The following is a 15,183-nucleotide window of genomic DNA, read 5'->3' on the forward strand; positions in this document are numbered from 1 at the left end:
ATTGTACGCCTAGCGTACCTGGAAAAGCACCTTAGGGGAACATCTCAGCCTTGAAGAGTAAGTCCGTTGATAGAGCAATGGGCACTATCTCAGACGAACAGCACGTCTTCGATCCGAATATCCAGTCAAGTAAGCCATCTTCCAAATCATGAACGAACGTCTTGACGGCACAGTCCAATATCCAGAAAACTCGTCATGCAGAGTCCACCATTACCGGCCGAAAAGTGTCAGATCCTCACGTCTCAAACAAAAGTCCCTTGCATCGAGCAAGGAGCTCTGTCCGAGAGGAAGATTATCACCTATCACGATGGCATCCAGACCCTTACCCAACCTTTTTTCTACTCATCCTTCCCCGTTTGCGGTCGCATGTGGGCTCGCTTGACTCGTATCAAGAAGATCTGGCATGTGCATATCTTTTTTGGTATCAAAGCACATGCGAATCGAGAATTCTTTTGAGATAAGCTCAACCCACGACAGGGCCGGGAAGATCTCACCGTCGTGAAACCGTTTCCATATTTGATGCCCCGACCAATGACAGCAATCGAAATCAGAAACAGATCCAGGGACCAGACTGATGACATCAACAAACCTTTCCTTCCCCGCATCCCGATCGCGACGCCATAGTCCAGATTCCAGCCTGATCGTGGGGAAGATTGGACCACCACTTGGGTGACGGGCCGTGGCTTGCTAGGATCTGCTCTCCTTCGAAGGTAAACGGCCTGACGAGTGATGACTATTGGACTGCGTCGGATTAAGTTCAACACCATGACGACGAATTATGTGTCGATGGCTTGACCACAGCTTCGATCCTCAGGAAGAATCACGAGAGCACCACAATCCAACGCCAGTGGTCGAACAAACAAAGGAAAGACCTGACGACGCATGGTCGAGTAGCCCCGAGTTCCATGACATGTGAGAGCTTCAGAGGTAAGCTTCTTGAGGTAGCACCAAAGGTATATAAGACTGCATCCCATCCCTCCACATCTTGGTTTATTCATCAAGCATATCTTCTCTGCAAAGCATCAATTTACACTACAGCCAAACACATCTCATCCCAAACCTCAAACAAACAACCAACATCATGTCTTCTCCCACTGGCACCACCCCCAAGTCCTCTTTCGACGGCGAGCGTCGTCGCTCCTCAGGCGGTCTCTTCAACAACATCCTCGCTCAAAAGCGCAGCCCCGATAACGTTGCATACTCTACCCGCCGCTCAAGCATCGAGGAGCAGGGCCCACCCAAGGGCATGTTCGGCAAGATGTGGGACAAGTATGCGCATCCACAAATATCCTACTGCCAATCCATCACACTAACACATCTTTCAGCGCCGTCAGAGGTGTCGGTCCCAACGCCCAGAAGTAAACCCATCACACTTCTTCACCAACAAACACTTTATGTTCTGCATATTTGCGACAGCGAGAATGAACGATTGAGACGAATGAGCTGAGATTGGCATACCTTCACACCACACTTCTTCGACTTTTGTGCAGTCGCTGGCTTGGTTTCTCGGATTAGCTACCGGTGCTAAGGGGAGTCGGATGACGGGTGCTCTTCTTATTGCATGTATACATATAACGACTTTATGACAACCCTTTATCTATCATCTCTGCTTGACACTATGATTACCAGCATACCTTCGTGTCATAGGACATCCACACTCTCAGGCAGGTGCGTCAACCCACTCAAGCCATGCTTCCAGGAAGTCCCGGGTCAGACAGCGGTCCAAAACACGCTTGAGGAGAATCTTCCTATCCTCAAGAACTATTATCTGTACTTGTACCTGAGAACCTTCCTTTAGCTGAAGCATCTGGATGAGCTTGTCAGCCTCCGATGTCTAGCATCGACACCCATCTCCCAGGAAGTTTGGAACTTCTCATCGTACCTCCATCTGCAATCTCTCCTTCCCTTTTTCCGACTAACCGAGCCAGAGGTAGCTTCTAGTCTACCTTCATCACAAGAGCTGTTATGGTCTTGACAGAGACTTTACCTCACATGCAAAGGCGTATCACGCGAACGGACTCCAAAATACACAATTTCTCTGGTACGAAGGAGATGTCCATTGGAAAGCACCGGTACCATGAAACGCTGTTTCATTTTTCACCGACTAGAAAGAGACACACACTTTGATGGCTGTGATTCCTGTTCTGTACAGTCGTGAGGTGTGCACTCGAGCACACAGTAATACTGGATATCGTTGTCGGTTGATTGCCGTATGATGAAGGCTTTGAACCTCAAGTGCTGCAATGGATCTTATCCTGCATCCTGCTCCCAAAACCTCTGTCTCTCTTGGATTGTTTGGTCCAGAGACTCGAATTTCTGTCTGAGGTCCATACTCCAGTCCTTCGAGGACTTCTTTGCTCACTCCTGGAGCTCAGATACACAGTACCACTTTGCTGTCCCATCACGTGATTCACAAAATCATGAGATCCTGGTCGGTCAGCTCAGTTGATTAGAGCGTGGTGCTAATACTTGGGTGTTTCTACCCGAATCGTGATGACACTCGACAGTGTTGACACAGCTCGATGGGACCCTCGCAACTTAACAAATATACATCATGATGACTAGTGACCACAACCACATCACGTGATACACCAAAATATCACCGATATTCGATCGATTAGCTCAGTTGGTTAGAGCGTGGTGCTAATATCTTCCGATATTCTGATACGCCAAGGTCAAGGGTTCGACCCCCCTATTGATCATTGTCTTTTTGTTGGTGGTAGCAGGAGACGAGAAGAGCGGGAGCTGTGATATTGTGGTAAACTCTATGCGTTTGACCTCGTTGTTTGTTGGTGTTCTGTTCAGTCGACTGGCTCCCAGAAATTTCCTCATGGAAATCCTTTTTTTCGCGCCAACGCCTTCGGTGTCGAACTCGCTGTAAGGTCAAAGGTCGCGGGTTCTGGCGGCTTGGTGGGCTTTGTTCAGACGTTGGCTATGGGATCGCAGTATTGATGGGCGTTCGACGTCTCTGGTACTCTTGAATATGCGCTCTGATACGACATGCCATGGTGCCAGGCTCGATCGTAAGTGACATGTCTGTCATTTTCAGTGATGAAACGACGCAGATTGGGTAAGAGTTGAGTGGTCTCTTGCTTTAGATGGGTAGAGTGATACTTCTTTGGCTTTTACATGGACTAGGCTGATACTTCTAATGCTTCCGCGTTGATATAGAAATGACGATGTGGTGTGGTTGCAAGTGTAAGATAGCTGCTTCCTCTCGTCGAGCAGGACACGAGGAGATCATCATCTGTGCTCAGAGGTGACAGAGTATCAGGCTCGCGACCATTCAAGAGAGCAACAACACTTTTGGTGAACCGGAGGAACAGGTGGGTGACTGGGAGTATAACGAGTATCTACATCGGTAGCAGTCACAATACCTCGATATACCATACTCTCAAGTCAGCATCATGTGCTCTTTTGGGTCCATAAGATCTCGCCAAAAGACGGGATCGAAGACGGTAATCTACATAGCCGGGAAAAGAGCAGCTCACCTCCCTACTTTCACTTGTCAGCATCCACCTCACTTTCACTTACCTCATATCCCAGTAGAATCTCACTGGTACCAGTGATCGGTACTGTGGCTCACTTGTAACACACCACTCGATGGAAAAATCACACAGACAAAGCTCTAGCGTAAATAGAATCCAGAGGTTGTGAGTTCGAACTCTCAGCTTTGGTTGGTCGCGATCATGACTGAGGATTTTTCCCCCAAAGATGGAAATACCGGCTTGGTTCTTTTTGCTCGGCTGATGAGAGGATTCGCATTTGTTTTGTGACGCAAATCTCCATGGTTTCAGGAGATCCTGGATCCAGGTCCTTGCTTGTTGATGGCTTCTTTTGCTGTGCGCGCGCGTTGGGATTTGTGATGTAGATGATGGTGAATATGGTGGAGAGAGTGATGGTAGAACGATAAGAAGCAGCAGATACTCGTGACATCTGTTTGAGAAGGGATTTTCGAAAATCTTCAAAGAGGAAATATCGAGGAAGGCAGCCACGCCCAAGAGTTTGCTTTCCCGTTTGTCTGGCGTAGCACCAACCTTTGCAATCCTACAACTTTTGGATATAATCATCAATTGTGGCGATGGCCCAGTGGTAGAGCGCCTCGGGAGATGTGTCTTGCAAACACAAGCATTGACTGGTGCAGCTGGCTATTTTCATAGTCAGATTCCACCTTTCAACCCAGGAGATCGTGGATTCGATTCTTACTCGCTGCATCCTCTCTTTTTTGCACCTCTTGCACCTGTGGTATACTCTTTCGATCGAAGGAAGAAGATAGAAGATTGAATCAAGGGGTATAAGAAACCAACATCCACCATGCTTTTTGAATTTACCTGGGCTGATTAACCTGCACCTTCTTGTCCTCGCCACAACTAACAATACCCCACGCCTCATCCCACTGCACGCCAAACACCTTGATGCCCTCACCACCTACAGGTTTCTTCTCACCCTGTCCATCACGCTCGAGCACAAAGATGCTCTCGCCGGTCATACCGCCCTCGGTGGGACCGCCATTGCCAGCTTTGGCGTTACGGACATCCCAGACACGGACACTGCCGTCGTGGCCGCCAGAGGCAAAGACAAAGCCATTGTCTGGCGAAGGTGTGAGTGAGACGACAGCATTGTTGTGGCCACGAAGGGTCATGGCGACGACGGAAGTTGCAGATGCGCGGGGGTCGATGAGGGAGATGTGGCGAGCAGTTGTGCCTGCGGCAACCAAGTTGATCTGAGGCAGAGCAGCCACCGAAACCAATGGATGCGAGGTCGTGCGAGTGTCGACGCAGCTGTGAGTGGCCAAATCCCAGGTCTTGAGTGTGTGGTCCCAGGAGGTCGAGTAAGCTACCGTGGCATCGTCGGGCTTGAATGTGACGTCTGAAACTGGTGCGTTGTGGCCGGCCAGTAGAGCCAGAGCGCCGCGTTGAGGCACGGTGACGCTGGGTTTCCTTCGCTTGTTGGAGAGGTTGGGGAGGAGATGTGCGGGTGCTGAGGGGTTGCTCTTGATGTCGCTGCTGAAGATTCCAACGGTGTGGTCTTGGGATGCAGTCAAGATACGCTGCGAAGGCGTGTGCACAGCCAATCGATCCACAGAAGCCGTGTGGCCCAGCAGTTCAACCTTGGGCGTTATCTCCCTGTCATTGTAGTTCCAGATCCTCACACTGCGATCCACACTCGACGAGACCAGACGCGAGTGGTCCAAAAATTTGACGCTCTTGACGGGTCCACTGTGTCCACCATCCCCACTCGTTGCCAAAACCTCCTTGCTCTGGTTCCAAAGCCTGATCAACCCATCGTAACTCGCCGACACAAGACGTTCGTTTCCAGTGCCTGCGAAGTTCTTGCCCGCCCATTTTCCAGCTGCCGAGGTGGAAGAAAGGAGATCGATACTGCTGACCCAGTCGTCGTGCTCGAACGAGGCAACGTGTGATGGCGGCACCAGAGCGCGTACATATTCAACGTTCAGAGTAGTTTCGGCCGAGATGCCGTTGGCGGTCAGGAATTCATCGATCGAGGTTCGGAGGAATTGGCCGTTGATGAGGAATTCAAAGGGGACGGGTTGTTCGGTCTCGAGCAGACGGTTCACGAGGGTTGAGAGCTGGTATCTGCGGAGCTCTGCGACACTCGTCAGCTATGTGTATCGTCTCTAAAGAATGCCATGGCGCTGGCGCAAAACCAGCTTCTTCGCAAGTCACTTACCAGTCGAGACGAGGATCGGACCAGTGTCCTCGGGCAACTCGATATCCGGACTCCTCGTGCTAAGTTGGATTCTGACTTGCGACGTCGACATGTTTGTGTATGAGCGTGTTTGTGTGTTTATGCGACCGTCCATGGCCCATCTCGAAAAAAGTTGGAGTAGCAGGAATTCTGCCGCTATGTCTCGCTCACCGCCTTGGCTGTTTTATGTCCTGTTTTATGTCGCTAATGCAACACTTTGAGCTTGCACAATCTGTGCAGACCCTCAATCGTCCAAGACCATGAGACATGGTTTAGACAAGTGACAGGTCATGTTGATCAAGAAGGTGCAGAGAACGGTCATTTTTGAGAAATTGTGGGTTTGACCCGTAAGTCTATGCATGCTCGCCCCTTGTCTCCATTGGCAATCGCTTATGCAACATATATGCTGCTGAAAAGGTACACAATGACTGAGTATCAAGACCCAAGGCAATGATCACGAAAATTACCTCTTGTTGACTATTCGAGTTGTTCATACTGGTCCAGAGAGCTGTGCATGCATCTCTCGACACGTGTCACTGTGACTGTCTCCACACTCATATCAAGAGTTCAGTCGAGCTCGGCATCGTCTCACATGGCTACTGAGATGTGCTTTTCTTGCATCGGCATGAGTGTCAGAGCCATATGACAGAGTTGCAATCCAGCAACGAATTCACCACCCTTATAACAGCACTCGCAGAATCATGTCGTACGGCCCAAATGCTGGTAGTTGTCCCAAGTGTCTAGAACTCCGAGATCATGATTGTAGACAAAAGGAATTGAATACTTGATATCTATCTGATCATGAACAGATATTGGCTTCCTTGAATACTTGCTTATATCTCGATGCCTGAGGCTGGTGGCAATCTATGATGATTAGATTCAAAGTTTACAAAGAGCCGCATTTCTTGGAAACTCAAGGTCGTGAAGATGTAGAGATACGCAATCTAGGTAGAAAACATGCAAGCATATCGAATTTTCCGGGCTCATAGTACAGACGACAAAGAAAAAGAAAACGTGAAGATAGAAAAAAGGAGGGGTCTCCACCCTTGCGTTCTACTCTAGGACGCAAAGATGCTGTACAGGACCGGATGATTTTCTCCCTCTCAATTGTGGGCAACCCCAATGTCTGGAAACTGGCATCTGACCTTTTTGTCGGATCATCCATCAGCTTTCCAGACCATCGCCTAGATTTTTCCCTCTAATATATAATTACCGGATTCCTATCGAAGAAATCGTTTACTTGAGGAATCCTTGGCCCTCGGTGTGGACCTCAGTACGGGGCGATGAGGGGTTGCGGATGGCCTTGGTGGTGGGAGGGTTGTACACGAGCTTTCTGGTCTTGACGACAGTCCACTTGTATCTGTAGCGCAGAGTCAGTATTTGTCGAAAATCACAATCGTTGTATTTGGCGTGACTCACCTCTTGACCCAGACGGAGAGGGCGAAGAGAGTACCGGCAACAGCCATAACCTTCCAGCCCATCTTCTTGCGGTCGTCCATCTCGGGCTCAGCAGTCCAGTTCAGGAACTCGACAACATCCTTAGCCATCTGCGAGGTAGTGGCGGGGGTCTTGTCATCGTACTCGACGAGACCGTCGTAGAGGACACGGGCCATGGCGATACCGGTACCAGGGAAGTAAGGGTTGAAGTTGAGACCGTCGGCGACAACGGCACCAGCTGGGGGCTCCTCGGGGTAACCAGTCAGAAGAGAGAAGATGTAGTTGCAGCCACCGTGACGGGCCTTGACCATGAGCGAAAGATCCGGAGGAAGGGCACCGTTGTTGGCAGCACGGGCGGCCTCATCGTTCTTGTAGGGGCTGGGGAGGTAGTCGGAGAGCTTTCCGGCACGCTTCTCGATCTCACCCTCATCGTTGGGCTCGGTGTCGAACTCGTTCTCCTCGGCAAGAGCCTTGGCCTCGTCGACGGTCATGAAGTTACCGACAAGGTTGCGGTAGGCAATGCGCTGGAGAGAGTGGCAGGAAGCGCAGACCTCCTGGTAGACTTGGAAACCTCTGCGGAGGGCCTGGTGGTCGAAGGTCTTGTAGAGCTTCTCGTGCTCCCAAGGGTACTTGGTGGCGTGCAGACTGTAGAGCCAATGGTCAGCGCTGGGTGGTCGGGAGTGTATGATGGCGATGGATGACATACCCCTCTTCTTGGGGGGTCATGGCGTGGGCCTCACGACCGAACTGGTAGTAGTACCATGCGGCGGAACCGGCGGCGAAGACGGTGGCAGCAGAGGCAGTGGCGGTGGTGGCCCATTGGGATGACTCGGCACCGGACGAGGAAGAAGCAGCGCGCTGGAGAGATTGAGGGTTAGTCGGGAATGGGTCAATGGGCGAATCGGATGTCGAGGTCGGGTGTAGATGTAGACGTGTATGGGTGGGTGTTGCGTACCGTGGACTGGCGGGTTGCAGTGTTGCGAGCAGCGGCGGCAATGCGCGCGGATCGCAGGCTGGATCTGGCCAACATGTGTGCGATTGACAGTGTCGAGCGAGGGGGTCGAGGGTGGGTGGAGGTGCTTGTCGAACAACTGAGGTCGATGTTGCCGCTGCACAGGATTTGGGAAGTGCCTTGACCAACCTGACCCGCACAGCGTCTGATTGGCCCAAGCCAGATCTCGCAGCTGCGTAGCGACGGGCCAATTCGGACAGGCAGCTACCAAGACTTGTGGCCACTCGGTCGTGCTCCCAGAATTTGAGAGATTGGTGGATTTGCACGTCACAGCAAGAGCCCGCAAAGACTCATAGCCAATTTCGCCCTCGCACGCCTTTGCGCACCCCTCTACACCCACCTCCCCGAGTCCAACCGCGCAACCACCGCAATCATGGCCTCGAACGGCGAATACCCCCAGGACGACTCACCACCCGCCTCGCCTACCTTGAACCCCCAGCAGGACCAGTCTGAGTCGGAGGACGATATTCCTGAGCAGAAGCCCAAGTCGGCCTTGAAGAAGTCGGCACCTGCACCTGCCGTCCAGAAGCCCTTCATCGCCGAGCAGCCCGACCCGTCAACCATCGACGTCAAGGCCCTGAACCCTCTGTCGCCCGAAATCATCTCGCGCCAGGCCACCATCAATATCGGTACCATTGGTCACGTCGCTCACGGAAAGTCAACTGTCGTCAAGGCCATCTCCGGTGTCCAGACTGTCCGTTTCAAGAACGAGTTGGAGAGAAACATTACCATCAAGCTCGGTTACGCAAACGCAAAGGTCTACAAGTGCGACAACGAAGAGTGCCCGCGCCCCACCTGCTACAGGAGTTACAAGAGTGACAAGGAGGTTGACCCTCCATGTGAGAGAGATGGATGCGCCGGTACATACCGTCTGCTCAGACACGTTTCGTGAGTTACTGCATCTGTGACTTCCACCAGCTGTATCTGACGGCCCTCTAGCTTCGTCGACTGCCCCGGTCACGACATTCTCATGAGCACCATGTTGTCTGGCGCCGCCGTCATGGACGCCGCCCTTCTCCTCATTGCCGGAAACGAAACCTGCCCTCAACCCCAAACCTCTGAGCATTTGGCCGCCATTGAGATCATGAAGCTGAACCACATCATCATTCTCCAAAACAAGGTCGATCTTATGCGTGAGGAGGCCGCTGGCCAACACCACGAGTCTATCCTGAAGTTCATCCGTGGTACCGTCGCCGACGGCAGCCCTATCATCCCCATCAGTGCCCAGCTGAAGTTCAACATTGACGCCATCAACGAGTACCTCGTCTCCAAGATCCCCGTTCCCCCAAGAGACTTCTCCGCCGCTCCTCACATGATTGTTATCAGATCTTTCGATGTCAACAAGCCTGGTGCTGAGATCGAGGACTTGAAGGGTGGTGTTGCTGGTGGCAGTATCTTGACTGGTGTATTGAAGCTCGGTGACGAGATTGAAATCAGACCCGGTATTGTCAGTAAGGACGAGCAGGGCAAGATTCAGTGCAAGCCCATCTTCTCCAGAGTTGTCACCCTCTTCGCCGAGAACAACGACTTGAAGTTCGCCGTCCCCGGTGGTCTCATCGGTGTTGGTACCCGTGTCGACCCCACCCTCTGCCGTGCCGATCGTCTGGTCGGTTTCGTCCTTGGTCTCCGTGGCCAGCTCCCCGCCATCTACACTGAGATCGAGGTCAACTACTTCCTGCTCCGTCGTCTGCTCGGTGTCAAGACCGCCGATGGCAAGCAGGCCAAGGTCGCCAAGCTCGCAAAGAACGAAGTCCTCATGGTCAACATCGGTTCCACTGCCACTGGTGCCAAGGTTGTCGCCGTCAAGGCCGATGCCGCCAGACTTCAACTCACCAGCCCTGCCTGTACCGAGATTGGCGAGAAGGTCGCCCTTTCCCGCAGAATCGAGAAGCATTGGCGTCTTATTGGATGGTAAGTTGAATACACTCGAAATTGTGAAACATTTGCTAACACGAAATAGGGCTACCATCCTTGCCGGTTCTACTCTCGAACCCACCATCGAGTGAACAACGACTGGTTGATATATCGCCAACGACTTACACCGATACCCGCATAAATGAGGTCAACGATTTAGATCTTGTGGGGATGACACGTAGAGGATTTGACATGTCGGGGACGATCAAAAGTTGGATTTGCATGAACGCATCACGCTTTTCTATGTGTGTGAAGCGTGTTCTGTGCAACAAATGCATGCTTTGTCTGTGGGGCATTAGATCAGGGGTGTTCTATGGCGCTGAGGATTGAGAAGGGATGTGTGTTTCTTTTTCTTATCTTTTCCATCCGCGGATCTATCCTCACCCCCTATTGCATGACACCAAACCAAAATACACAGTTTTATGACAGCACACTCAAGCCCAACTCTCCATGCAGCACTGATGATGCGAGTAGAGAGCTATACCAGAGGAGGTGCATCAATCTTGCTCATACTAACTCAACCTTATATTCCTCCCCCTCGAGCCCATAGGAATTATAACCCAACCGAAACCTCCGCCATCAAGAATCGAACCCTCACTCTTTACCACTCGCAAACAAAATTTTATGGGGCAAATGCCCCCTAATCCCGACTTCGAAGAAGCAGGCGGTCTCCCACTCAGCCAAACTCACGTTTTGGTCTTACAAGTGGGATGTGATAGGGGCAACTCCCATAGTATATCAGGGTAGGTGAGTGAGGTGGTTTGTTTTGCATGGAAGTGTCTAGCTGCTTGTTCGTTATTCACTGGTGGGTTCTTGAGACTGCTGTTTCGTTGTAGTCGCAGTGGACGATACTCGTGCTTTCTATCGATGTGAGAGTAGCACTTTCCTTCTTGAGTTGCGCTTTCACATCCAACACGTACCTTCTCGATCGTCTCTCCTATTTTCCAGGACACAGCGTGTTTCGTTACTCCTCTCTGCTTCGTATATCCCTCTCACCCCCTCTCTTCCAAAGCACTCTCCATCTCACAAGAGCTGTTCTTGTGGTCAGCCCAGATACAGTAACACATCCCTGGCGCTTGTCGAGGCAGCGCGATCCGTCGTCTTGATAGACGCGTCTCGGGGCGCCTAAGTCTATCCCACATTCCATCCTCACGTAACAGCGCCTGCATCGGTAAGTTGAACTTTTACCGACCTAGTATGACCAATATCCTCTAATCTTCTCTAGCAACCTTGGGCGTCTGCAGATCTTTTACCGGACCGTCTACTCAGATCCAAGTTCTCTTTGCCTTTACTTCGCCCTACGAAGGAAGAGACTCTAGTTGCGCGCCGTCACTACACATAAAGACTACACATTCTCACGCTGTTGTCAGCTTCATCTCCGTTTTGTTCGTTTCTCCAGCCACGCATACACAGCAACAGGACTCTTCCACCATTAGCTCCTTCTCCAGGCCATGATACGCACGAGACTGCCCCTCCTACAGCCCCGAATGTCATCCCGACTCGAAAATCTCCCTACCGAACTCCTCCATCACATCTTCGATACTATCGAAGCGAGTGAGTCTCATGAGGGCCAACATCAGAAAACTTTTTTCAATCTCAGCCTCACCAGCAAGAGGTGCCGTTCAGTCGCCACACGATACATCTTCAGTCAGCTCATCTTCAGGACCGTCCACATTGAGATATTGTTGGAGAAACTTTCTGACTGTGCACGTACACTGGCTCTCTCTGGCTGCATCGAGGATGTTCAATCCTTGCATACCACAGTGGGCAATTGCTATGATGTTTCAGATGGCGCAAGGGTCGCAGAGTGTCTCAAAAGGTTTCCAAACATAAGCGGCATTCTCATGCAGCTTGATAGTAGAACACCGGCTTCACCCGATGGTTTCATTCGTGAGGTGGCACTGCCTCTGGGAGATGGTGATGTCGGATCAGAATACACGGCTGGACACTATTTCTGCTGGTGGTACAAGAAGTAGGCCTAACATTCGACCATCTATCCTCGCAACGATTGGGGCTGTTTACGTGTCAAGAACTGACGCTCTCTGTGCCATACCTTCACATCAACACAGGAGTTGAATCCAGGAATAATCTACACTTGTTCAGGGGGCCAGCTACGTAGGAATAACACGATGACGCCCTCTTGGTTGGAGTAAATATGGCATGATTACAGCACTCATGCGAGCTTCTACAGCACGGCTTCGTGCGAAAGACATGGATAATGTACTGCTAGCTGGCCCAATCACTGCACAAGACTTGTAGCTTCTTCGAACCGCAAAACACATGTCTCCATACATAGTAATCCTTTGACAGTAACTGCACACAACCCTTGCAAGCAGAGTAATAGATGCATAGATCAATCTCACCTCAGCAGAAAAACTTTGTACACCACTTTCATCATCGACGATTCCACAAATTGTCTTTTCAACATGGAACCTGTAAGTAAACCTGCTGCACCAACAGCACAACTTTCTATCCCAAAGACTACAGTGATTTGACTCGTCGTCTTCGTTTCGACAGATCACCAAACTCTCCTGCCATGTTTTTTTTTCCCTTCTTGCTTGCTGGTCTCAGATTTCACGATATCAAAAAAACACCCCCTTGTTTGCAGCATTGACTACTCCACCAAGGAAAGACCCAAATTCCTTCGCGTGATAACCATGCTAAGCACCGTATCCTATTCTCTCTCACATTCTAGCATCCCACACTATGAGATAAAGTAGTATAGACATTTCAATTTCCTTGGGAGAAAATTATATCCGTCAAGAATTAAAAGAGCAGGGTCATACCCTCCAATGTTTTTCCAATCTCGAATCAAAATTTCCTGAGATACTCGTACGACTTCGGCAAGTCGAAAGAAGAAAAAAAAAAAGGTGCATAGAAACAATAAAAATTTTGCACAAGAGACTGAATGTCAAAGCAGGCCCGTAGCTCGAAACTCCATTACAATGCAAAGAAGCTATCTTGTCAGGAAAACAGCAGATGGCGCCAGAACATGCTGCGCAGAGATCCTACTATTTCAAATTCGCCGATTCTTGCCATAAGACGTCGATGGGCCTTACAGCCTACGTCCAATGTTTCCAAACGCAACAGCACTGACAAACAAAACACTAGCGATCCAAGTAGCGACGCCCACAGACTCGAGCGTGAAAGCACCAAGCACAAGATCATGTCCTCTGCCCGCATTAACCGTAGCATTAGCAACATTCGAGAACGACTGAATGTTGGCAGGGTGGGGAGAAGGTATCAAGTCAGGGTTGATAGACAGAAGAAGTCCAGTGCCGGTCAGAGCAACAGTGGTGGCCAGAATGAAGCACGGGCCGGTGCGGTCGAGGAGGTACCAGATGGCTGGGTTGGCGAGGGCGAGGGTGAGGCTGAGTTGGAGGGGTGATTGCCAGGGAAGACGACGCTATGATGTGTCAGCGATGTGACACCAACAAGGGAGGAGGGGGGATCAAAACTTACAATAGCAAAAACAATGCCCACAGCAGCACCAATAAACCTCACCACCTCATTCCACCCAGGCGTCCAGCTCTGACTACGACTATGCGTATCAGTTCCACTGCGACGCGAAGAGCCAGATCCAGAAGTCCTGTACTCCCTCTCGGCCTCGCTCTCACCACTCCCATCACTCATCCAAATCGAGTCCACCCATGGCAACGCAAGCCCCAACGCAACACCGCTGAAACACCAATACGCAATATACGCCCACGAATCCGCAGGCATGCCCTCGACCTGCACGGGCACAATACTCTGCTGGTCATGCAATCTCGCAATCAACTGGCCATACGCAACACCCGCTGCCCCCAGCACGAAAGTCTTGCCCACAAAAGGCACCACTGAATTGCCGAATGTCTTTTTCTTTTGGCGTTGCTTTTGCTGCAAACGCTTTGTGGATGCCTCAAGCATACTGCCTCGTCTTTTTTTGCTTCTGAGCATCAGGGCATCGTCGACATTGCCGTCGATATCAGCGATGTTCAGGCCTTTGCTGTCGATGGGTGTTTGAGCGCCGGCACCCCAGGGCGTTTCGTCGCGGTCGGGTGCATAGCCAGCGGGCGAGTAGATGCCAAACAGAGTGGACGTGGTCAGGTTGAGGAAGGAGCGTGTGCGAGATGGGGGGAGGCCTGACTCTTCAGCGGCGCTGGGAGATTGGGGGTCAGGAGTTTCGTGGCCGTCGGACGAGTTGCCGGCTGTGGATGACATGGGTGTGAGTTCAAAGGGACGGCGAGGACGGGGTCGCAGCAGAGGAGGTGATTGATCGGCCATCTTGTTGCTCTTTGAGAGGGGCAGGTTTCGTGTGCTGACAGAGGTGATGACCGGATGCTTGCTTGCAGATATGCACGTGCTGTTTGTGTAGATATTGTTCAGTGCTTCGAGAAAATATTCAAGATGACGTGCGCGTTAGACGACTGCAGAAAACGAAAAGGGACAATCAATGGTAGTCGGAATCGCAAGGGAAAGAGCGAGATACAAGTAGACAAGAGAGAGCAGGAAGCAAACAACGAATGTGGAACTGTGGGCCGATGATGCTGGCTGGCAATTGATTCAGCTGTGCTCGTGCTCGTGCTCGTGCGCTCTGATCATTGGCATGTGAAAGCGATCACCCAATGGCCTGTGCCCCCCGCCCATCGCCGAAGCTCGTTCTCCCCACCCGCACATCTATGTCACACACGCAGCTATAGAAATGCACAATACTCTCGGTGAACAGGGGTCTTCCAAGGAGAGCCCTTGGACCATCGTCTCTCTGTGGGCTGATTCATACTTTCGAAGTCACTGTGCATTTCTATAGCACCATTATAGCCTATCTTAGTCAGCGTGAGAGACCGGGAGTGAGATGTGAGTGACAAACTTTAGCATACGGTAATACGCAGAGGATTGACCTCATACTCGCAACACTCACCACATTCGGACGAAATATGAACAATCCAAAGCATTTCATTCGGCTTGAACTAAGAGTACATGTAACAACGCCTCTCCATAACTACCTTTTGTTTGTGACATGTCTGCAAGAAAGCGCTTCCTGGCATCCCGTAACATGTCTACAAGCACGCCCCTCATCCTCAACAATGCGCTGGGGGGCCACATTGACATGCCGCTGCCCTGCATATATGCAC

At 51.1% G+C, this 15,183-nt stretch overlaps 5 protein-coding genes across 5 annotated transcripts; 2 read left to right on the plus strand and 3 right to left on the minus strand.

Moving 5' to 3' along the window:
- Window positions 1-1,081: 1,081 nt before the first annotated feature.
- Window positions 1,082-1,362, plus strand: M436DRAFT_79125 (uncharacterized protein; the record flags this gene model as incomplete). Its single annotated transcript, XM_013575006.1, has 2 exons — window positions 1,082-1,269; window positions 1,326-1,362. 2 exons carry the CDS (start codon window positions 1,082-1,084, stop codon window positions 1,360-1,362), a joined length of 225 nt encoding a protein of 74 aa, XP_013430460.1.
- A 2,965-nt stretch (window positions 1,363-4,327) lies between these two features.
- Window positions 4,328-5,824, minus strand: M436DRAFT_40421 (putative ribosome biogenesis protein ytm1; the record flags this gene model as incomplete). Its single annotated transcript, XM_013574720.1, has 2 exons — window positions 4,328-5,607; window positions 5,692-5,824. 2 exons carry the CDS (start codon window positions 5,822-5,824, stop codon window positions 4,328-4,330), a joined length of 1,413 nt encoding a protein of 470 aa, XP_013430174.1.
- A 1,121-nt stretch (window positions 5,825-6,945) lies between these two features.
- M436DRAFT_61159 (cytochrome C1) lies at window positions 6,946-7,872 on the minus strand (the record flags this gene model as incomplete). The annotated part of the gene is made up of 3 exons (XM_013574814.1): window positions 6,946-7,069; window positions 7,129-7,791; window positions 7,853-7,872. The coding sequence occupies 3 exons, from the start codon at window positions 7,870-7,872 to the stop codon at window positions 6,946-6,948; spliced, it is 807 nt and encodes a 268-aa protein (XP_013430268.1).
- Window positions 7,873-8,531: 659 nt separating this feature from the next.
- Window positions 8,532-10,164, plus strand: M436DRAFT_40649 (eukaryotic translation initiation factor 2 gamma subunit; the record flags this gene model as incomplete). The annotated part of the gene is made up of 3 exons (XM_013574761.1): window positions 8,532-9,046; window positions 9,098-10,069; window positions 10,119-10,164. The coding sequence occupies 3 exons, from the start codon at window positions 8,532-8,534 to the stop codon at window positions 10,162-10,164; spliced, it is 1,533 nt and encodes a 510-aa protein (XP_013430215.1).
- A 2,963-nt stretch (window positions 10,165-13,127) lies between these two features.
- Window positions 13,128-14,335, minus strand: M436DRAFT_40024 (uncharacterized protein; the record flags this gene model as incomplete). The annotated part of the gene is made up of 2 exons (XM_013574659.1): window positions 13,128-13,478; window positions 13,535-14,335. The coding sequence occupies 2 exons, from the start codon at window positions 14,333-14,335 to the stop codon at window positions 13,128-13,130; spliced, it is 1,152 nt and encodes a 383-aa protein (XP_013430113.1).
- Between the last annotated feature and the right edge of the window lie 848 nt (window positions 14,336-15,183).

The sequence above is a fragment of the Aureobasidium namibiae genome (genome assembly GCF_000721765.1).
Source record: "Aureobasidium namibiae CBS 147.97 unplaced genomic scaffold scaffold_3, whole genome shotgun sequence".
Taxonomy (NCBI): domain Eukaryota; kingdom Fungi; phylum Ascomycota; class Dothideomycetes; order Dothideales; family Saccotheciaceae; genus Aureobasidium; species Aureobasidium namibiae.